The sequence below is a fragment of the Rhopilema esculentum genome, chromosome 20 (assembly GCF_057945365.1).
Source record: "Rhopilema esculentum isolate cy_ngs chromosome 20, ASM5794536v1, whole genome shotgun sequence".
NCBI classification, from domain to species: domain Eukaryota; kingdom Metazoa; phylum Cnidaria; class Scyphozoa; order Rhizostomeae; family Rhizostomatidae; genus Rhopilema; species Rhopilema esculentum.
The window spans coordinates 15318018-15342928 of NC_142834.1; the positions used below are offsets into that span (position 1 = coordinate 15318018).

Genomic DNA, 24911 nt, shown 5'->3' on the forward strand with positions numbered 1-24911 from the left:
TATCGGACCGTGGCATTAAATTTTTATTCGACAAAACTTTTAAAAACTGATAGCGATAATTTCGCACTTTTCCAGAAAAAGGTACCGTAAATAATGGCACGGCTCCGTACCTCAAACCTAAGGTCCTCCCTCCCCCCTCTGAGGATACTTTTGCAATTAGTAATGTTGCCTTTGTGGGCGAGTTTTTCTGTTGACATATATTTTTGGTTGCTATTCTCTTTTTGGGTAGTTACTATAGCAACTAGACAAGGCGCCTTCGTCATTACCAAAACACTGAAACCTTTGATGGACTATTTCGAATTTCGATTGAAAAATTCGATCAAATGGAATGAAAACAGCAAAAATCATACAGAATAATTAACTGGTGCATGTGTAAAAATTGATGTAATCCTTGATGCATACAAAAGTCCTGACAACAAGTGAATAAGGGAAGAATTACCGGCCTAAGGACAAGAAGGCAATCGATAAAACATGGCCGCAGTGGCAATCGCAAAGCCTAGAAAGAAACCAAAATCTGACCGCGTTGAGCCTTTTGATGATACAGCATCAGAAGCCAGTCTGCCCTCGATTTCTCAGAGAAATTCAAGACCTGGAAGTGGTAACTTTTTAACTGCCAAGTTTATTACTTTCAATGAGGAAAATTTTTTACGGTCCAGAATTTTCATTTCTTTTATATTCTCAGCATGGCAATGACTTTACAGAGTAACAACAGATGAAAAAACCTAAAATTAAAAAGTAAAGTTAAAAAAGAGTTCATGTAAATACATATTGAATATTTAACATAAAGCTTGCTGAAGAGCATAATAAAAATAACTTTTCAGAGCTTTTGAGCCATAAATATCCTTGATGATGTACAGGTTCAATCACCTATCAGATGCTTACAGTTGTTTTCCCAATCTTTTTCAACATCATATTAAATTCGTCTCATCCTTTTTTTCCCCACATATCCACAGCTAGAATACCAGAATATTTTTCGATCAAAATTTTGTCAAAAGTGATTTATGTGAAAAATTTGGCCAAAATGACATTTTTATCTTTGATCTAAAAATCCAGAACATCATTCTGATATTTCTAGGAACCATATTTAGAAAATTTTGAAACACAGATATTCCTTGGTTTGGACAAGAAATCCACATCTGAGCTTTGTGAAACTTATGCTAAACACCCCATGGCAATGTTTGATGTTTTTTTAAAGAGTCATTTGTTTATTGCATTGTTCATTTCAGCAAGTAATAGACCTACAGGCATAGTTTTAAAATGTTAAAATGCAAATGGCACCAACATAGTAAAGCATTATGTTTATTGTACCACAATAGATTTTCATGCTTTCTTTTCAATAAAATATACTTTGGAAAATCATATACCATAAATCCTCGAATTGGCCCCTCTCAAAAGAACCCCCCCTTGAATAAGCCCCTGCCCTAGAACTACAAATTGTCAATAAGCCCCCCCCCTCCAATAAGCCCCCACTGCTACTGTAAATTCTTGAATTGGACCCCTCCATTTGATGATTTTTGCCATCTGAGGTTGCCTATGGCGTTATATTGAAATACGACAACAAATTCATACTTTTGGTAGTACTTAATTAAATGCTCATAAAGATATTTCTACTAAAATTAACGAGGTATTTTAATAATGTCTTCTTAATGTCTATAATTATTTTATTGGCCTCCCCCCTCGTATAAGCCCCTCCTCGAATAAGCCCCCATCCAAGAATATCAATAATAAATAAGCCCCCCTGGGGGCTAATTCGAGGATTTATGGTGAAAGAAAACATGTTTTCCTATTTTTTTAAGTTGAAGCATTATTATGAATTAATTTTTGCTAAACTTTAGCATGGAGTGCAAAGGATGAAGATGAAAATGGAAACGTTTCCATTAATGGCGAAAGCTCAGAAATTGAGAAGAAAGCAAAAAGAGAGGACATCTTAAATGAACAAGAAAGGTCATCAATAAATGGCAGCAGGGGTATGCTGCAAAAAATGAAGAAAAATGTTGTTGTCCCAGTTGATGAGGAGCCAACTGGAAGTGACTCAATTACTAGAATAAATGTCATTGGAAAGAGAGATGGTATGTTTATTTCTATGGTATACCTTTTTGCATGCAAATAATCTTAGGTACTTTATAGTAGCATCTTTTCATGATACTGGTATCATGCAAGCTTAAGGATATTTAGATACAATGAAATGTAGAGTGTCTTATTGTTTGATATCCATTTGGCAGTTCTTTTCTATTCATGGTTTTTCTTTTGAAAATTTGAGTAAATCTAGAAACATCCCATTTTTAGTACCTGAAGCTTGGGATAATCCTGCACACGAGGCAGATTCGGATTCCATTGCTTCAAGCCGACCAGGCTCTGCACCTCTCTACAGACAGCCTAAACCTGCAGCATCAAGGTATGTTGTTTTTTAAGTTTATATTCACCAAAAACTAGCAGTATTTCATCTTGTTCCCACCATCATGTTGCCATGTCATCTTCTTTGGTATTCAATGAGCGAATGTTATTTTTTAATTATTACTCTGTTTGCTTAATTTACTCTTTTTTCTTGCTGTTGGCTGCTAATATATGTTTCATCTAGATCTGCGAGAATAACAGCATTTTGTGTTTTTGGAGCCAAATACATTATTGATCATCAAAATTTTTTGCTACTTTTAAGAATATGTCTGCAATTTTATGTTTGGTTGTTAGTTTTTTGTCAGTGGTAATCTTGTGTTCTCTTTAGGCCAATTTCAGCTCCTCAAGGAAGGCTAGCAAAGCAAACAGGGAAGGATGGCCCATACAAGCATACAGATACAGACATAGTGGAGGAGTCAGCACTACCAAAGAATAGACCCTCAACATCTCAATCAGTTGGTAAAAGAGCTGGAGTTGAAAGCTCTCTTTCAAAGGTAATTATATCACTTTCCTAAGCAGATAGAACTCCTTGACTCAGCTTTTCAGACAGTTTAAGAAAAAATGTTTTTCAAGCCTTTTCGTAAGAAGTAGCCTGCGCGAGCTGCCGAGCGGTCACGTGAATTCTCTTGCGTGAGCGATCTCTCTAGAAATGATAATATAATAATCAACAATGCCGAAAGTGTCTGTAATGTTTAAAAAACCGTATGAATTTGTTCTAAGGTACCTTTGTTTTAAATGCACTCCACGAAAATTCACTCCACTCCATGACTAAATACCCAACATAAATGTGCGTCGTTTGTAAATTTTATGTACATCACGAAGGTCATATAGACGTCATTGCTGGATGATCGCAAAATGTTGTTCCAAACCTTTTTTAAAAACGCTTTAACTGACCAGACGATCTTCTAAGGGCTAATGTTCTATTATTAAACTTTCATGGTAGATTTGAAATTCAATTGCATATTTCCGTTGAGATGTAGTCAATTCAGCTTGCTTATGTTTCCTGTGTTTTTATACACAGCTTTGCATCGTCTATGTAACTTCTTGGGTCGCAAAAGATGACTATAAATATGTTAATTGATGAAACATTTTTTCCTCAAAATTTACCGTTTTGCGCGAGCAGCCAAACGCTCCCGCCGTTGGTTTTGCGCGAATGCTGGCGCGATTGCGAGTGATCGCTTGCGTCAAACGAAAAGGCCTGTTATTTACTCAAGGATTTTATTATTCTCACTTACTTAAGGATTATATTATTTTTCCAGCATGAATCAGTTGCCAGTTATACAGAAAGTCGAGCTATGAGCAGAACTGGCAGCCGGGAGGGTCAGTTATCAAGTAAGTCATTTTTTGATATACTAGTTTGTTTATGGTTTTGTAAGTCTTTAAAAAGGTGAAAATCGACCCTCTCTTTAAAATTTAATGCTTCCTCAACACACCAGCAGTAGAAAGGGTGAATCGAGTATATAGAACAAAGTTTTTAGGCAAACTGTGACAGATAACTTGATATCCAGAAAGGGGGGGTCCAAGGTGCAACCTTTTCTTGTTCCAAGGTGAAAGTAAACTTTTTCCCGTTTTCCTCTTTCCCCTATTATGAAGAATTCCCCAATCTGAAGTGTTTTCTTTCCGGTTGTGAAGGACTGTTCTATTTATTGAATCCTTGCTACATTGGAATTAATGTATTGTTTGGGCATAAGTCATTCCTTTAGCTTTATCCCGTACCCCTTGTTTGGCATATCCTCCTTGCATGAGCCATCTCTGCCAAGTGTTAGTCTTTGCTCATTTTTAAGGCGACAGCATTCTTTTAGGTGACATTTTTAAGTACATGAATACTATGAACTTTTCAAAATCACATTCTACAGCAAAAACAGCCAGTTCAGAGTCAATGCTTGCCCCTCCAGTGGCATCTGGTGAGCCTCAAGCATACATTCCTTATGACTATGCCAAAGACTGCATCGCTAAGGTTTGTTTTGAATATCTTTACTGGCTTAAAGTCTTCTTCATCGAACTATCATTTTTATTGTCATTAAACTATTCACAAATCTACTGAATTTGATTCAGATACATCTATTTATAAATAAAAAAAAATGTCTGTGTAAAAACTATTTGGTAAAGTGAATTTTGTCCGCTGGTGCTTAAGCAAATCTGGTTACATGAGTTCAAGAATCTCGCCCTGCCTTTGCTCTTTGTTAATTCCTTCAAATTGTGCATTATGCTGTTTTTGGGTATCAGTGTGTTGCTTCGCAGAAGAAGGGCTCATAGTAACCCTTCCTTCTCATTATGACTTGTGAACAAGTCCCAATCTCCTTCCGTCTTCCGAACTTTTCTTTTCCACGTAAACCTTTCCAATTGTATTACCATTTTGCTATATCATGGAATCACAGTTTCCAGCACTAATGAAAAGTTAAAGGGCCACTCCAGCCCAAAATTTTTATTTCAGAACGCTATGTAATCAGACCTCCTGAAAACGAATCTGTTACTACTTTTTTCATATCTCTAACCGTTTTGTTATTGGCGTTTGTAAATTGATCATTGAGTTGAATTGTTTATGTAGGTACACCCAAGTATCACCTTGTTTTAACCGATTTACTTTTCACTTTGTTCGCGTAGGTTGTTGACAACATGAAACGAATGAAGGGAAATCACTTGAAAGTGGTTGAGAGGATCCAAGACCAATACAAAGTCATTGAGGAACACACTCAGGTAGGGGTCGTTTACTGTCCTATTTTGATCTAAATACACCCTTATCACTGTCTCTACTCATAAATAGCAAATTCACTTAGTAAAGTCATTTATTACAGTGACGATACCCTGGTACTGACGGTACTGTATTGTTTGCTCAATCTCTTTGACCTAAACTGCTGCATCCAAACTTAGTATATTGTACGTAACTTAGCATAAGTGAACTTAGCAAAAAAGTTTTTTATATTTGAAAAAACATGTATCGAAATCTTCCCTTCAAACGTTTATTAACACATTATATATATTTATGTATTTAATTCTTAAATCCTTTTCTAATTATGATCAGGGTCAGTTCAATGATTATGTGATAAAACTGAGAATGGAGTACAACGAGAAAGTTGGCACGTTTAAAAGAATTATCGAGATTCACCAAGCGGAACTTAAGAAGAGTCAGGACTTTTGGCAAAACAGTGTCAAGGTTAATGCTTCACTTTTTAATACCACGTAGAAAGCCAAATATTCTTATTTTATGTTTTTTTTTATTTCATTGATATTGTCTTTAATATCTTAATATAAAAGGTCATTTATTACCATTTACAATAATTAAGTCTATAAAATGTGGAATATTATTTCATTCAAATTTAGTCGTTGATAGCTAGTCATTAAAAAAATGTCTTTTGACTAGGCCTTTGGTGTTTCTTGTAGAGCTTGAAAGAGAAAAACAAGATGCTCCTGGAGGACAGGAAAAAATATCTCACAAAGTATAAAGATGAAATCGATAATCTGGAAGAAGAAAAGGTAAGACATTTCCTTTGTGCCGTTTTCTTAATGACAACTGACCTTAAACAGTACGGGAACATTTGATCCCTTCCTTGAATGATTCCAAAAATTACATCAACCACCAAGCAATGCGCAGTATTCATCGCAAGCTGTGCCTGTTAATGTACATTGAATGAACTTGAGTTTGGTCATCGCTTTTGCAATTTTTACACAACGAAATGTGTACACTTGCCTTGCCTTCATCTTTCCACTACACGGTGTATTACCACGACCATGTAGACATCAATTGCATTCATTCGCTTTATTTAAGTTTAACTATCTTGTGTTGCCTTAAACTTCCTTTCAACAAACACTCCTTGAACTTTCACGACTTCTGAAATACGGTGAGTTTGAAAAAAGTCAAATACTGCAAAGGTATGAAAGAGGCGCCCTAAAATATTATCATTATTATTTTGCTAAAAGGTGAAAATGCTAGACTAAAATGTTTCTATATCTTTTAGGTCACAAGTGTGAAACACTTGACTAGACTTCTGGATCAAAAGCATACAGACTACCTGAACGGTATGACAAATTTAAAAGATCTATTTTCTTCTGATAAATCTTTTTTTGCCAAATCGATATATTTTCTTTTGATAAAGGTTTGTTTTGTTTGCCAAATAGATTCACCGTTTTAAGAAATTGTTTGGTGGCATTTTTCAAGATTTAAGTGAATTGTTTAACTTATAATCATAGCAAGAAGATCTTCTAGTCCCTATTTAAATAGAGAGCGAGATTTCAAAAATCACCATCGATGGGCACTATAAAAGTTTAGTGCTGTAACACGTGGTTGTAAGAAGAGTAAATTCAGCAATCTTATTGGTTAAGATGTGCCCGTCAAGCTAAAATCGATCAATCAAATATCCGCCTGACTAGAGGTACAACGAGAAAATGTCGGTTTCTCAAATATTGTTTTACGTTTGTCAATGTGTGTGTTACGAGCAAAGATCCTTTGCTTTATAATAAAAACGCTAGCTTCCCCAATAAACTGCCATTTTTGCAAGCCAACACTTCTAATACTATTGGCACCCTTTCTTGTATTTTATCTGATCAATTCGCAAGGCTACACCTTGAAGCTAACTGTGATAGGCTTTACGGCCAGGATGAACAAAAATTGATGCAAAGAATAACGACTTTGTACAAGAACTGAATATCGATTACGATGTTTCGAGCATAACTCTTCGTCAGGTTAAAAGAATAGAAGGAGAAACGGTTAACAAGAGAATTGAAGAGTAGAATCGAAAGATAAACTGTATGGAACATAGTAGGAATACGATAGTAGAAGGCGTTTGGACGAGATAAGAGTACCAAGTTTAAAAATAATACGTTTTTCGATGTATGTTTTTAAATGCAAGCTCAGTACCTTAGATGTCTAGATATAAAGAAAGTCTCCTCGCCAGAGTTTTAGGATAAAGAAATTTATTCATTTATTCTCAAGAAATCAATTAATTTGCTCTGTTAGGAAGATGGCATTCAAAAGACTTTTATTTGTCGACTGTCTCATGATGCATAAGAAAGTATATTCTGGGTCATTCTCGACGTTGAAAATCTTTTTGCTTTCGGTTTGTTCTTTAAGGACTGCCATAGTACATAGGATCAAGCGCTTATTCAAATAGATATTTATTTCATTTTATCTCTTGAGTTTAGTTCTGAATAAGCTGAAAGAAGAGGAAACGAAACGAGAAGAACTACAAAGTAACTTAAGACTTGAAGCAGAAAAAGAAGAAGAACTTCAAAAGCAAATTTCGGAGGGTCAGAAAAAAAGTGGAGATGAAAAAGAGCGACTGGAGAAGGAGCTGGAGGAAAAATCAGCTAACGTGGTTGCCTTAGAAAGTGAAAAAGACAAAGCTGAAACCTCGTTGAAAGATAAAGAGGATGAAAATAACAAGTTGAAAGAAAGCATCTTAGAATTAGAAGCAAAACTGAAGGAGTTGTAAGTTTATGAATAATTCCCAACATATTAATTGTTCTAGATATTTCTTTAGAATCGTCAAATTTAAATGCAAGATGTATCTTCAGGATGCTCAAACCTAAAAACAAGATGCACCTTTAGGACGATCAATCTTTTAATCATGATCGAAGCTCTTTCCGTTTCGCATTTGACCTGTTTTATTTCCTTTTTTTTCAGTGAAAATAGGCCGTTGGCTACAGTGGGTGTTGTCACGTCAGCTTCTCTTCTCGAAAAGGACACCGTGAAGGAGGCTGATGTCCAGAAATCCGAGGCTCAAAATGAAGCAGCGACGATGGCAACCTCGACGACCGGACTTGTTGTGGCTGGAATCACAACGGAGGAGTCGAACCGGATGGAGAAACGAATAAAAGAGCTGGAAAATGAGTTGAATGAGACAGAGAAAGCAATCAAGAAATTTGAGAAGGAGAATTCAGAGCAAAGCGAGGTTATTCTAAAGCTGCGTAGCCAGTCTGGAAATAATGATATGGTATGTACACATTTTGATGATTGACGTATGCTAATTATTCTTGGGAAGAAGGTGGTACCTCAAAAGAGGCTGTTGTAAAGACAGTGGTGATGACGAGGGAGGGGATGTGGAGAGGCTGGTTGCTAAAATATGTTTAACCTAACATTTGTGATTTTTCGTAAGTTAAATATTAGTTGTTGGTATTTGCCAATGGAAAAAAGTACTTTTCAGGATAGTTTTTAGAATAATCGGGAGTTTCTGTTTTCTAAAAAGAGTGCAATCATAAGTCATTTTCTTAAGGGGCTATGTAACTGCTGTATTGGAAGGCTCGTGTTCTAAGAGCTTAAGGATTACGCTCGTTAGAGCTTTCTAACGTCAAATGCATTACAGAAGTTAAAGCATTAAGCATTTTAATTTTTGGAAAATTTAATTGCTTTTAACTTTTAACTTGCAGGCAGTTATAGAGCTCAAACGAGAAAATGAGAGCTTGAAAGAGCGCCTCAAGGTGGCAGTTTCACAAATGGCAGACTCAATAGATATTGGTGATGTCAAAAGCCGAATGGAGGCTGCAAATGCTGAAAAGGCCGATCTTGTAAACGAGAATAACGGATTTAAGGAGCAGCTTGAAAAGTGGAAAGCAGAGTTCCGAGAAGAGCATGATGGGAAGGAGCCGGCAGAGGATGACAGGTTGGAAGATTTTTTTGCTATTTGATCGTTATTTTCAAATTTTAATTTGCTAACTTCATAAAATATATCATTTCATTTTTTCATTTTATAATATTTATACAGGTTAAAGGTTCATACATATATGTTTTTCAACCTGACCTGTTTAAAAGATTAAATAAGCGCTAATAAATATGTTATAATACTAATAACAAAAGAAATTTACCAACCAAACCTAATTTACAATATTTAATAATGCTAAGTATCTACTAAGTATATATAGCTATAGATTAGTTGTTTTTGGAAACTGAAAAGGGCGATCCATATTGCATCGCTTTTCAATTTTTGGACAAGAATTGTCTTTTTAGTTATCAATTTTCTTGACCATCTTGCCCAATTTTCTTGCCCGATTCTAGAAAAGACAGTTAAGTTACTATCAAAGTTGACTTTGTAATTCGTAACATTTGGTCGAGAAAACAGTCATTTGTTGGTTAAGAGCCCAGTTTCACGAAATATCCTCGGACGTTCGCTAATCATGTTCACCCTTAATGGGAATTACTTGTGCGTAGTCGTATATGACCACTGCGAAGGCAGGGTTTTCTTCTAGCGACTTTCGCCGAACTTTATGATTTTTTTGAAGATTTGTTTAATGTTTAATTATTTGTAGAACGGAAGAAATCGAAGGCCTAGTCCAAGAGATCAAATCAAATGACGAGAAGCTTCGTGCAATGAATGCAGATATTGCTGTAATGAAACTGCTGCTTGGAGAACCCGTAGATACTGATGACGGAAAGGAGAGTGGTGAGCAATTTAGATCTTGCATTTGCCTAAGAGCTTTTTACAAGGAACACTTCATTTTCATATTCAAATAAGTTTCGTAATCAGCCCCCCCCCCCCCAGTTTTTCTTGCCGTTTTTGGTCAGTTTTTTGTCGGAAAGGTACAACATTCCAGCCTTATAACTTGAAAGCTAATTGGAATTTCACCAATAAAATGTTTTTGGACCTTTTGGACCGGATTCAACTTACGGTCCGGTTTTTGAAATTACTTCAAACGTCATTGTACGACTTTGCCTAGCTGAGACTAGGATACAGCACCATGCTTATTATCGGTTCTTAACTTTGGTTGAGATTGTACTGTAGGTTTAATGATGATAAGAACGGTCGTGAAAGGTGCAATTTTTACTTTGACGAAAAATTACTCATGCTCCTGCAAATACTTTCATGAGCAATGAAAACAAGAGTTTTTCAGAAATTTTCTTATGCAAAACATGATCAATTGAATTTCATCTTAGATTCTTCCGACGGCAATGAAGAGATGATAAAGAAATTAGTCGAAGACAAAAATTCCCTTCTTGATGAATTGGATGATTTTAAGAGAGAAGCACGTGGGGTCAAAGAAGAACTCGATGAGCGAAATGACGAAAATGCAAATTTGAAAGAAGAGATACAAAAGTTAGAGAGCGAGAAAGAAGAACTAGAGGCTAAAATTGAAGAGCTTTCGAGAGCAAGGCCAGGGGAGCCAGTCATCGTGGCAGGGGTGTCATCAGATATCTCTGTTGCTGCAAGTGGAGCAGAGAGCGAGCATGATTCGGCGGAATCTGAGGTAGCTATTGTTTTGCAATGAACAATTTGTTATATCTGATTGTTTAGCAAAGCCTACTCTATTTTTTTGTAAATATATACATGAACAAGGCTTTAATTGCGATTTAAATGCAGTTCTTGTTATGAAAAAACCTTTGATTTATAGATTAGGAAGCTTTATTCATCATTTTTATTTCCAAACTTTTCTTCTTTCTTAAAAAAAGAAAGATTTTGCCCCCCCCCCCTCCCAATTGTAAAAACCAGACAAGTGATTCCAGTACGCTGGTCACAGAAAACAAAGTTCTTTTATCTGAAAATATTTGAAGATGTCATGCTGTTCTCTCTTTAAATTTAATTTCTATTTCTTTCTTAATTACTGTGATAGAGCGTAAAATATCGCTTGACATTTTTCTTTCAACAAAGGCTGCTAAATTCTACTGCCGTTGCTCCGTATATGTTACTGCAACCTTCCCGGATCGAGCAACAATATCTTTGTAGCAGGGCTCTTCGCTTCTCCAATGTCTTGTTCTAAAAGTTTCGAGTAGACAGCTGCTTTTATACGCAGAAACAGGCCTATCATCCCCATTACAGAGCTTCCTATGTGTAATTCTGATGGACGAGCCTATTTTGCGTAACAATTATTTTAAGTTTGCTTTCTCATCAGGCAACTTCACCTCACTGCTTAATTCTATTAGTGTGTTCTCTCTCATTTGCCTTTATATACATCAGTATTAGTAGCTTTACATCGTCTTTTTGCACAATTACCACCGTTGCTAAGTCCAATTCCTGTGATATGCTAGGGCCTCAGAGCTGAAATCGAGGAATTAAACAAATCACTGGAGCAGAAGCAAATCGAATACGAGACTATCGTTGTGGAACTTAATTCGAAGATTGAAGAGTCACAAAAATCAATCGAGGTAAATTTCTATTTTGCTCAATTTCTTCAATTATTTTGACAAATGCTTGTTAGACCTTAGCTGCAGATGCTGTAGTTAATTAGCTTTTTATTGTACAAAATGCTAGTTTTTGTAATTATTACTAAGTTGTTTACTTGTTTGTTATCTACGCACTCCTGGTTGAAGTGCAAACAATAAATCGAGATTTGGTCGGATCGTGCATTCATAGATCTTTGTTTTGAAGTTGAGATCTCTTAGTACTGGAAATGAAAATTTCACATGACAAGAAAAATATCTTAGATTGGACAGTTATCAGGCTCTACTGATAGATAACATATTTGTATATGATATGTACATTTCTTGTAGACTGCAATGCAAGAAAGAGATAACTTTATGATGACGATACAAGAACTAGAAGGAAAGATGGAAAATGAGCAAATTAATTTTGATGCGCAACTTGCCCATAAACTAAAGGTAAGTAAGATACCTATCTATATTGCCTCAACGATGCACACGTTCTGCATTTTATTTAATGCCTCTATTTTCCCTATAAAGTATCTCTTTTTGTTTCTTCAATGCCTCTCTGTTACCTCTCCTCTGGTCTGTCTCTGTATGCCAGACGTCATTTTAGAATTATTTCGAACCTTGTCTCGTGTCTTTTTCTGGTTCAAGGTCCTGTTTACTCTTTACATTTGATTATTTGCCCTGTTTTCAAATCAACTGTTAGAAACGATCCTCAGAATTGCTATATTCAAGTGAGATTTTAATGAGCTTTTAATGGGAGTGAAAAAGTTTCTAATTTTTCATAGTTTCTTACCGTTAATGAAGTCACGTTAGACCTCTTCAGATGTAACCCTGGTTTGAGCACGAATAAAGGTTTAATGATTTTCCACGAGACTGACATTGATTACTGCTTAATGAACCAGTATGTAATGATTATCATAAAAAAATTCGCGAAAATTCAAGACGCGAAAATATTGAATTCAAAAATTGTTTTTTTCCTGTAGGAAATTGAAGCCTTTAAGTTAAAAATAGAAGAGCTTGAGGCGCAGAGATTGTCAAACCTACCAGTTGATGCTGCGGAGGAGGTGAAGGCCCTTCAAACTAAACTGGTGAGTGTCTGAAAAGACGTAGCTCTATATGTTGTTTGGGGGGGGGGGGTGCTTATTATATGTGATACTCATGTGGCCTAATTAAAAATCAGGAGGCTCCTTTTAGGATCTTTGCATTCAAATATGTATCTGACTTTCTAAGACATTAGATTTTGCCTAACATCAAATAATTTAAATGTTTTTAACGCAATTAACTTTAATGTAATGTTTTCATATGTTTAGAGTTAATAAGGTCTCGTGAAAAAGTAAATGTTTTTATATGGTGTTTTAGAAAACGTTGGAAGATGAAAAGGAATCAATGGAGAAAGGCAGTTTGGACAGCAAAGCGACAGCTGCTTCATTGAATTTGAATATAGACAAGCTGAATAAAATGATCGAGAAAGAGAAGGCGAGAAATGAACAGCTACAGGTTTGGATGTTATTGATGTTCGATTTTTTATCTGTATTTAATGGTAAGCTAGGCAAATTATTTTTAAATTTCAAGGTATTAGGTAATTCACCCTGTTTGGAATAATGTCACTATTGTCACTCATGCTTTTTTGGGAATTATAAGTTTTTCCCATGTATCCTGTTTTTATGTAAATGTATGTAGCAGGCTGCTCGACAGACTCTAGAATTCTCTAGAAATAATCCTTTTTCTTCTGGAGTAAAGATTTGGAATAACATCCCATTGCAAATTCAAACAAGTCCCACAATCACTACATTTAAATGGAAACTGAAGGATTTCCTACAAAATTATCATCCTTCCCGAAGCACGATCCCTAGGAAGACCGGCAAATCCATACTGTTCTAGTCTCTTTTTTTGCTTTCTTTACCATTAGATGCAAATATAAACATCCCTTGTATTTAACAATGTTTGCTTTTTACGAACAAAACGTAACATGCAGTCTGTATTGATTCCTATCGCGGTTCCCACCTCAGACACCCAGACTGCTTGCAACTTTTCGTAGCCAGAGGCCTACACATTTCTGAACCTTGTCTTGTGAAATTTCCTTCAGCCTTGGCAATCACATGAATTTAATGTTGCAATTGTTTTTTCTAGCTAGTACTGAAGTTCTTGAACTCTATATTCATTCTTTTGTAGACTGAAAAGCAGAAATCTAAGGACGAATCTGATAAGAAGATAAAAGATCTTGAACAGAAACTCACAGCAGCAACAACAGCAGCGGCAGCATCACGAAAACAAAGCAGAAGTTCAAAGGAAGACACCGCTAATACGAAAGCCTTGCAAAAGAAGGTATGTAGTGCGGCGATCTGCCGCCCGTGTTGAATCTGAGAACAGCCAAACGAATTTCTCAAGAATTTTTATCAATTGTACGTCCTGTATGACCTAAACTACAAATCATGTTCTCTAAATTAGTTTAAAATAGTTAAAAGTAATTAAAGATAGTTAAAGATAGAAGATAGTTAGAAAGTGATAAGAAGAATAAATCAGAAATTCCGAAAAGGATTTTTAAGGGTATAAATTTTTGGCATACGAATCAGCCAAAAAAGCGGTTTTACGTCATTCACTTAAAAGATTAAGTTTTTTTTCTTTTTCAATTCCTGAAAGTGACACAAGCTCCAACTAGCATCTGGAGCCATACACAACTAAGGACTGATTGCGCCTTCCTAATGACAGTCAGTGAATCTGCGCAGTTACTTAGAAACACTACGTAAGCTTAATGACCAAAAGTATGGAAAAGCTTAATGTTGATAACTCCCCTCTTCCCCAACGAGGTTGCGGCATAAAAAGGACACAGGCAGGTTACACCACCCGAAATTTAAATTATTTTGGAAATCCCCCTTTAGTTATGGCAATTTTACAGTCCTCAAACCTGTAAATTCGTGTTTTTCTACCAAATCTATTTGACAATTTGTATCAATCCCCGTCAAATTTATCTAAAAGTTTTGTTTCCGACAATTTCTAAGAAAGTAACTGGCAAATTTTCTAAAGAAAGTAACTGCTTCTGTTTTTTTTTCATTAAATAATTTCAGTCAAGTAATTCCATAACTGGCTCAGCAAAATTGAATACGTTTTTCAGGTTGACAATTTAGAAAAGCAATTGGCCCAAGCCAAGGAGAAAGTCGCCCAGGCAGCACAAGCGCCAGTAAAAGAAACAAGAGTTAGTATTTTCGTTATGTTTCATTTTTCAGCATTTGACTTGTATTTCTCACGCTGTGGGTTAGATCGACCATTTTGCTTTCGTGTTTTAACCAATTTTGCTGATTACTTTTCCCCTGAAATATTGTTCACAGGATTTTTACAAAGAAATTGCTTTCTGATAAATTTTAGTTAACCTTGAAATAGTAAGAAAATGTTATCAAGAGATATTTATTTTTTCCTGGCTTTGTTTAGGAGCCAAAGGGTCCAAGTTTAGCGGAAGAAAAACTCAAGAAGGAGAACGACAAACTAAATGAGAAAATTGAAGCATTTAAAAAGGCGTCCAAGGTAGGTCTATCGGATAATCGAATTTAAAGGAATAATATAAGCTTTTGTTATGCAGTTGTTTAAGATTCCTTGCAATACTGTAAAGTACAGTTCAGTTCATTACAGTACAATACAATACAATACACTACAATACAATACAGTACGGTATGATACAATACAGTACGGTACGATATGGTACAATTACAGTACAGTACGATATAGTACGGTTACAGTACAGTGCTGTGTAGTGCAGTGCAGTGCAGTGCAGTGCAGTGCAGTGCAGTGCAGTGCAGTGCAGTGCAGTGCAGTGCAGTGCAGTGCAGTGCAGTACAGTACAGTACAGTACAGTACAGTACAGTACAGTACAGTACAGTACAGTACAGTACACTACAGTACAGTACAGTACAGTACAGTACAGTACAGTACAGTACAGTACAGTACAGTACAGTACAGTACAGTACAGTACAGTACAGTACAGTACAGTACAGTACAGTACAGTACAGTACAGTACAGTACAGTACAGTACAGTACAGTACAGTATAGTATAGTACAGTACAGTACAGTACAGTGCAGTGCAGTGCAGTGCAGTGCAGTGCAGTGCAGTACAGGGCAATGCAGTGCAGTGCAGTGCAGTGCAGTGCAGTACAGGGCAATGCAGTGCAGTGCAGTGCAGTTTAGATCAACTCTGCTAAACCTTTTTTCTCATTGATTATAATTTCATTTTAATTGCAGGAAGACCGTGACAAAATCAAAACTCTTCAAGTGGAAATCAAAGAAGTCAAAGAAAAGGCAGCCAAAGCCGGCCCTTCAGCTGAAGATGTAAGTTTCATCTTAGAGACTCTTAGAGCGTAACAGTCAATTTGGTAAAGGTGGTAGTTTATATTTTCTGCCATCGTTATATCTGCAAATATTGAATAAATTCCAACTATTCTTTGCAGAGAATGGCAGCTAAGAAGCAAGAAAAGCAAATGAAAGGTAAATTGCATTTTGTTCGTTAAATGCTTGTTAAGTGATACAGACGAAAAATTAAGATCGCTTCAGCCATGCACTAAATGTGAAGAAAAATCTTTATTCGTTTTGATTGGACTTTTGATTGCTTTTTTAATAGATTTGCAAAAGAATCTAGAAACAGAGAAGAAAAGAACTGATAAATTAAAAGAAGATTTGACCAAAACGGAAGAAGATTTGGCGAACCTTAAAAAGGTAAGTTGTTTTCATTCCTCGTAGGTTTTCATTTCTGGTTGAGGGGACAGGGCACCCATTTTCGAGGATGCTTTTCTAATCACGGCTAGTTGATTGATGATTGTTTGACGTAATTGTACAAAGGCATGAAATCTTGGAATTTCAAATTATTTCTATCAGTGCTAAACCCTTTTAAAGCATGGTTAGTTCTAGCAGAAATGATACCTGAATTATTTTATAGGAACTTTCAGAAGCCAATTCTGAGAATAAAAAGAAGGAAGATGAACTTTCAAAACTCGGTGTTGCTGCAAAGGTTTGTCATATTTCAAGTCCGAACGTTGCAATCAGTTTTCTGGTCACTGATATTTCAGTGTCAGCATAATTCATTTATGCAAAGATTTTTTACACTTTTTTGTTTAACGCGTGTTTGTGTCATTTATGTAGGTTGTTTTTTAAACAATTTGCGGAAATTTTAAGCCGGGATTTACTTTAAATTACCCCGTGCTACAGAGAATGAAAAAAGCTAAGACGCCATAATAAAGGTATATTCAAACTGGTTAAGTTAAGCAAATTGCTAGTTAAGCAAACTTTTTCAACCTTTTTTGACTCCCTCTTTTACCCACAATGCTAATTTTGATTGCCAGTTTAATTCGTCAATGTTTTGATATTATGTTTTGATTTAGCACTGTTTCTGTTGTTGATGTTTGTGAAAACGTACTTCTTACCGTTAACTAGGCTGTTTTTATCAAAACATTTTCTAGATGCTAAAGGGGGCTGACTTTTTATTTTTCAATCCTTTTTTGTAACAGCAAGGTGCAGAGGCGATGGCAAAGGTTGAAGAGCTGCAAGTGACATGCAAGACCTTAACGGATGAGAATAAAACACTGACTGAGAATTACAACAGTGAAAGGGCAAGTAGTTAACGATTTATAAGGAACTATGATATAGATTATGAAGTATCGAAAAATTTTTTTAGTCAAAATGAGAAGATGCACGTAGTATTCAACATATACTTTTGCAAGAAATCTTCAAATGTCATGATTCGCTTTTGGTTACGTTTGATCTCATTCTCACAGAAGTTACAAGCAATCTTCTAACAGCAAAATAACATACCGCTTTCTAATTACAGGTTTTAAGGAAGAAATATTACAATATGGTTGAAGACATGAAAGGCAAAATCAGAGTATATGCTAGGTGCAGGCCACTAAGTACCTCTGAAAAAGAGAGAGTAAGTCTCATTCTTCTTTTGATCCCTCTTTGATTTCTTATTTTAGTTTATGGTCTATGAAAAAGGGATGCTAATCAAAGAAACAATCAAATTCTAAACAAACTGTTAGGCGGTTATAAGGTTCATTCAAAATATTTCGATTTCTAGGGAAACTACAGCGCTGTGAAGTCGCCTGATGAATACTCTCTTATTGTGGACACTCATAGAGGGCCTAAGGAATTCCAGTATGACTCTGTGTTCATGCCTGATTCAACGCAGGAGAAAGTTTTTGAAGATACGAGCGTAAGTGATTACAATCATCTCATTCCTTTCTTGTTACTTTGGCTATGTTGGGCATGTTTGTCATAAGTCTTAAGAAGACCGCCTCTCAGGACAACTCTCTCTATCTATCAAAACATTTGTAATTCAGCCAAAGGGAAATATGCCGCTGAAAGATGACACATTTTTGCATTTTATCGCAGTGGCATGAAAATTTAGCTCCCAGGTTTTTTGAAAATTTAACTCCCAGTCTACTGTTGCATACGTTTTGGTATATTGGTAATGACTTATTTTTTTGCAACATTTAATTGCAGATGTTAATCCAGTCTGCTGTTGATGGGTACAATGTCTGCATTTTTGCCTATGGTCAGACTGGCTCTGGAAAAACATTTACGGTTATTGGTGACAAGGAACAAAGGTTTCCTGGAATTGCTCCACGGGCATTCCAGAACTTGTTTCAACTGTTGGAAGAAAACAAGTAAGTTTAACCCGTTAGTTTTGAATCATTTTCTAGGTGCAGTCTGAGCATTTCAGGATATATGTCGCATTTCGGTTGTTTTCAAATTTTTTTTGACTTCCTGTTTTGTCTTTAAAGGCTGATTTTTATAAACATTTCCCCATAAATGAAATCAATCAGCGTTGAAACTGGCCCAAACTCATTATCTTTGACTATGAAATTAGGTTAATGTGTTTGTACTTTAAAAGAGAGAAAAACAAGGATCCTCACGCTTAACTTTTGTAAAATTCTAAAATTGTTCATTTTATTGGTTTGTTTTCTTTCACATTTTTAGTCAATCAACAATTATTTCCCATTTCTAACCTTATCTTGATGGAGCCAATATTAATTCGTTCACTATCAAATACATTCAATTGATGATGTTCCTTTATATCTTTCTTCAGGGCGAAATTTGCCTTCAAGGTTGAGCTGTACATGATGGAGTTGTACATGGACAAACTCATAGATCTGTTTGCAACAAACAAAGATGTATCCTTACTGATAATGAGAGATGTGTTGTTTGATATTGCTAAGATATCATGCACCTACAATCTTATATTACATTCTATGTTAGATGTTATATATAATATCTATTTGGTGTCAGATTAGATGCGTCGATAAATACGAAATTAGATTTTTCAATTTGCAAAAATAGCCGAAAAACCCCCATCCCTAGATGTTGTAGAATATTTAATTTGGGAGAAATTTTGGGACAATTTTTTGAAGAATCTTTTTTAACATTTCAACCATTTTTGTCCGACAATATTGGTTACTAACTTCTTTTCGGTGGATTTTCCCACTTGTCAAGATTTTCTTGTGTCCATCGCAGATCTGGTAGGATTCAGGAGACACCTTCTGCAACATAGTCAGCATCCCATTGTCTACTAATCATAATCTCAGTAAAATGACTACAGAATAATAGTAATTGTCAAATTAGTCTTAGACGTTTTATGTCCACTTTAGAGCAAGAAGCAATAAACACTCCTAATGGGCGAGCTTTGTTAGTTTACCTTAACTTCGATCTTTAGGCAAAACTGGATATCAAGAAGGACAAAAAGGTAGGACTAGTTCTCTTCAGCATTCTGTTGAGCACACCATATTGTATCTTTTCCAGTTTTTTTCCAGTATTTCCAGTTAATCGTTTGCTTACGGTCACTTTTTCTTAACAGGGTATGGTTATTGTGCAAGGTGCAGTGATCCACGAAGCCAAAAATTCAGAGGAGCTTATGAGTTTGTTTGAAAAAGGCTCTTCCACTCGACACGTCTCTTCAACAAGTATGGGTCTTTCTTTTTTTCGTTTTATAGTTCGGCAGGGTACCCAGTGGCGTAGCTTGGCCTTCCAGACCAGGGGGGATGCAAGGTCACCAATAGTAAAATTTACGGGCGGAGAAATGGAGGAAGATAAACTTAGGTATATTTTCACCTACCGATTGGCAGTTTTACCGACAAACTAACAATTTTGTGAACCAACTGGAGAACCACCGACTCATGAAGAACTGGGAGCTGCTGCACCCTCTCCACCGCTAACCTTGCCCCTAAGGGTATCTGACACTTTTGTACCTTAAGAATTATCTTTTATCAATAATGTCACATCAGTTAAGGCTAAGGCAGGTTCGCTGACTCCACAGCCTTGTTCCCATAACTAAGCTTTCTTTTGTTTTTCTATACAGAAATGAACGCTGAATCCTCAAGATCACATTTGATCATAAGTATCATCATCGAGGCTACAAACCGGACAACTGGGACCGTATCAAGAGGAAAGGTATGTCTATCCAATCACGTAGCCATTATCAAACACCAATCACTTGTTCTTTTTTGGTAGCGGTAGTTAGGCCTAGTGGCGAATTCCATTCTAAGGGAGGGGGGGAGGGGGGTGGACTTTACACTGACTTAACAAGAATGCAAAGAAACAAGGACACTTGACTTACTTGAATAGAACCAACAATGAATGAGGTATCAAGGAAAGTTTTCAGTTTCAAACCATTTTCTTTTGTTTGTTGCTAAACGTTTTTGCTTTATTTGCGTGGAATCTTTATGGCCTAGAAATCCTTCTGTGGGATTTTCATAGACGCAAGTAACCTGTTGCTAGACTTTTTATTTCAAAATCTCTCTAAAATTGTGGCAAGTTCGCTCTGTTCGGACTGAAATCTGTCGTGAAAAAGTTCTTTGGCTCCTTAATCCATCCTTTGAATTCCTTTGTTGTTTGTTGTTTGTGTTACTTACGCTAAGGAAACTAAAGCTTTAAAAATTTAACGAAATATGCCTTTGGTACTGCGAGATGGCTGTATGACATTCTCCCGGTTTTTCGTTTTATTTGGACTTCTATCAACTCTTTTTTATCTAAATATAAATCAAATCTCATTGAATGATTTTCTTCTAGCTGAGCTTGGTCGATTTGGCTGGGTCTGAAAGAGCGGCAAAAACTGAAGCATCTCCCGAGCAGCTTAAGGTATGCTTTTTAAGTGCCACTGGATGTTTTGTAGACGCAGACTACTGCCTCATTTTTGGGGAAAATTTCATTGAAAGGCATTCTTCACGGCAATTTTGCAATAATAGCAGACTAAGCATTTCAAATATCAAGACTATGTTTCATATTACTTATTCATATTTATTGGTTACGTTTCCTGTTTTGAAGAGATTACTATGGTTAGCACCTTAAATTCGAATTAGCGAAACTGTTGCAAAGGCTTAGCTCGAAATTCAATTATCAGATCCGATTAGACCAGAACTAACGCAAAGGAATTGCAATGTCTGTTTCATAAATTCGGGGGTTCATAAGAAGAACCAATTTATGAGTATCAAGGATGATTCTTTCGCGTTGTAGAAAACCTTAAATCGTTTGGTTTCCTTTAATAAGTTACTTTTGCTTGCATACTGACTTAGCAGTTCAGCATTTTTTAGTATTGTTGTTGAATAAAAGTCCTATTTATATTGATAACCGTGAAATTTTTTTTCTTCGAGATGATGTTTCAAAACAAACCGCAACTGTGCTTGAATCTCTTTAAACGTATTTAAACGGCTTTTGGGAGATATCATACATAAATAGCTTTTTAAGAAGCTTTATAACTACGGGAACTTCTACTTAAGAACCCATATCGATCTGTTTTTCAGGAAGCTCAGTCAATCAACAAGAGTTTGAGTGCACTTGGTGACGTCATTTCTGCTTTATCTAGCGAGCAGTCCTTCATTCCGTACCGTAATAATAAGTTAACACTCCTTATGCAGGATTCACTTGGTAAGTTCTTTTTTGTGGTCATCTGTTCAGGTAGCCATTTAGTCAAGGCTGCATAGTAGGGGCTTACGAGCTCACGTACTTGCAGGTCATTTAAGATTGCAGCTGTTGACATCATCACAGTTTTAATCTACTATCCTGAGTGATTTTTCATTACCCCTACATTTTGCAAATTGGCTAAGTTTAGAAAACCTTTCGCTAGCTCGAGCACCCGGTATCTCGACCACCTGGTATCTCGACCACCCGGTATCTCGACCACCCGGTATATCAACCAACTTGTATCTCGATTCCTATTTTCATCCGATTTCAGCTCAACTTCATTCAAAAATTTATAACAATATTTTCAATATTTTATTATCCTTTTTCCCAAAAATATAGAAACATTAAACAAGTAACCATTAGCTTAAGAGATGTTATATCTGGCATTTATCGTGTATTAAATGTATGAGTACTGTGGCAGTAATGTGGGCTTGGGGCCCTGCTCTGGAATGGCACATCTCGTATTTTTAGCTCAAGTGAAATATTACAACCTGCAGATCCAAAGATCAATGCCCAAGAGGGGGCTTAAGATCGGCTTGCTTTTTCTTAGAAAGCGTGACACCTTTACAACAAGGCCCATTTTTCCCACATTTTTATGCCAGCAGAAATAGGTTTTTTAGAATCTTTTGACTCAACAAAGAAGATTTTTCCGCAAAGTATCTTTACCAGCAGACAAGTAAGGAATGACACGTGAATCATTTGTTTTGCTACTCTCTTTCAGGTGGAAATGCCAAGACGCTTATGTTTGTCAACATTTCTCCTGCTGACTATAACACCGATGAAACAATTACCTCCTTGACGTGAGTTTAATTATTTCTGCAACATGTTCCCGGATTTCCCGGGCATATGATTTTATCATCAAATATTTTTTCTACTTTGCACATGCTTGCAGTATCTCAAGTATGTGTTATACATTCGAATCCCATTAAGTCGGACCTTCAAAAGAGTGAAGAATTGGTCTGACTTTGCGAATGCTCGAGTTATTCGTAACGACTTTTAATATAAATAGGTCTGTAAAAATCCAATAAGAATCGAAAATCAGTCCGACCTAGTGAAGTCCTTGTTGTCCGATCTGGTACGACTTAACAGGATTCAACTGTACATCCTATTCGTAATTATACATATCGTTATTATAAAACTTGGTTCGATTTTATCGCTGTTAGATCTGCATCTCTAAACCGTTGCTGTGCAGGCTTCTAAAGTCTTGGTGTAGTTCAATTTGTAGTGCCTAGGCCATTTCTATGCATAGACACTGTCAGTTGAGTCAACGCCGTTATTTGTTTCAGATACGCCTCCAGAGTGAAGCTGATCACAAACGATGCAAGTAAAAATGCTGAAAGCAAAGAGGTCGCAAGATTAAAGGGAGTAAGTGATTCCTGCATTTTATGTTTTCTTTTTGCCTTATGCTGTCTGTTGGGGAGTTTGGCTTGCCTCTGCTGCTTAACCTCAATGATGATTTGCAAAAAATTAAGAGCAGAAACCATTTGTTCTTTTTTTACGTACCTTTTGACAATCGATTGTTAAATGTCGCTCTTTGCTTAGCAAATCATTGATTTGTATGCGGACTTTAAAAGCGCTAGCTCCATATTGGGTATCAATTTGCATATCGTATCGTATGCATATGGTAGATCCATTTTATGTAGATTATAAACTGACAGCAACAGATTGATAGGCAACTTGGGCTGGAGTCATTTTGACATTAAGCCAACTTAGGGCTAAGCGAGGAAGCTGTAAACAACTAAACAACTTAGTTTTATATCTCCAAAATTTACCGCCTTTATTGTCTAGCAACAACCGCTCAGGTGGTTGTTTTGACATTGTATTTTGTTATCAAGACCAAATATTATTCAGATCAACATATAGACCGAGGCATGACTTCTCCCATCTCCTGTGTTCAATTTACTATCAACTTTTAAAGCTGAATTCTTAGAAAATTTTACTAGCTTGAGGGATTGATCCTAATTCAAGTTAAGGGCTATGAAAAAAGCAAACATTTGAGTATGCTTAAGTTTTTCGTCTCGCACTCTTCAGAGTATAAAAGGTCAGAACATAGATCGAAAACTTTACGCTGGGAAATATATATATATACCCAGTTGTGGATCGAAATAGGCCAATCAGATACGCGAGCACATGACTGTCGAGGTTGACCAATCATGACCGCTTGCCCAATGAGAATGTTACCAATGGAGTCCTAAGGTGAAAACGAACTCCTTTTGTCTGCACATTAGCGGTTTTTCATGTCTATGTAGATAAACTGAATTAAAAAACAGCAATCTGTTTCTCGAGTTTATGCCAAGATGGATTTCAACCAAGTTTTTTTGGCTCTGATGCTTGCGATCTCCCTGAAAATTTTGTTCATATCATTTTGTCCTGTACCTTTAGATAGGTTGCCCTTCTTGGCAACAAAAATGTTTTGAATTTTTACTATCTGGAGTTCTTATTATATGCTATGTGTCTTTTGTAGATTATCACTAAATTGAAGAAAGGAGAGAATGTCGAAGAGGAAGTGGCAGATGAATAAACAAGAGCTGGCAAACCAAGCTGGCTATTATGGCAAAGATTGTGTACTCATCAATGCAATTTAAAAACATTTTTCATTTAAACTTCATCAGATTAGCTATAAGGATGATAGAATATGTCACGCTTAGTTATCACCTTTGAAATCAATACAGACACCTTTTGAAAATGCCACTGCTAGAATCAAACCAGTTGTCTTACCCCACAACTCCGAAATTCTCCAAAGTTGTAACCCTATCTTGAAAACTTAAAGACTAACCATCATTTGACAAGACGCTTATCTCTTTTAGAAGGCCACTGCTATGAAACGCTATTGTCTCAGCCAAAACTACTTCAACCAGTTATTTTTTTATAACACGACCTGTTCCTTAAAAACATCACTGAAAACAGCATTTTTAAAAGCTTTTTAATTAAATAGAAACAAGTTGTCTAGGCTATGCAAGATCGTAGTTGGCCTCGGTTATGCAATCATGTCCAGAAACTTTGACTTCCATTCACCCTTTCTGTAATAATCTCGATTTTTATCTCAGATTTGTGTCTTTTACAGGAATTGAATTGCATTGTATGTGTATTTGTAATATATTGCCTTGCGTCTGTAAATATTGGTTGCATAAACAACTGTACGACTTTCGAGTGATTATTTTGATCTGTGTGAAGATGGGAAATAGTATTAACTAATTTTTTTAATTTAATGTACATAGACACGAGTATATTTTATAATAATGTAAATTATGATAATTTATGAGCATTATTTATGTAGCATCGGTAGCATCTCAGTTTTTCATCATCACAAAATACTTGAATTTGTGCTTCTCATTCAAATTACTTATTCTCTGACTTGTGCTAGTTTTATGATTCTTATTTTTATAAGTTTATAGGTTTGATAAGTTTGGTGAACGGAGAACGTTGTAAATCAAAACTGTCAACATTTCTATTATAAGTTGCAAATGATTTTTAGAACTACAAAAGTCGTTTCATCCAAATGTTGTATTGA

General features: G+C 36.0%; 1 protein-coding gene across 1 annotated transcript; it reads left to right on the forward strand.

Annotated features, from left to right (window-relative positions):
• Positions 1-456: 456 nt before the first annotated feature.
• LOC135687587 (uncharacterized) lies at positions 457-24718 on the forward strand. Its single transcript, XM_065204180.2, has 39 exons — positions 457-598; positions 1836-2069; positions 2287-2395; positions 2723-2888; positions 3654-3726; positions 4251-4351; positions 4999-5091; positions 5417-5548; positions 5776-5868; positions 6351-6411; positions 7534-7819; positions 8015-8324; positions 8758-8990; positions 9634-9767; positions 10259-10569; positions 11348-11464; positions 11810-11917; positions 12451-12555; positions 12827-12964; positions 13640-13792; positions 14580-14660; positions 14894-14986; positions 15698-15784; positions 15904-15940; positions 16074-16168; positions 16389-16460; positions 16957-17058; positions 17277-17375; positions 17523-17657; positions 17948-18111; positions 18534-18618; positions 19158-19187; positions 19299-19404; positions 19800-19891; positions 20510-20578; positions 21241-21364; positions 22122-22200; positions 22687-22765; positions 23865-24718. Exons 1-39 carry the CDS (start codon positions 472-474, stop codon positions 23919-23921), a joined length of 4770 nt encoding a protein of 1589 aa, XP_065060252.2. The 5' UTR covers positions 457-471; the 3' UTR covers positions 23922-24718.
• Positions 24719-24911: the final 193 nt, after the last annotated feature.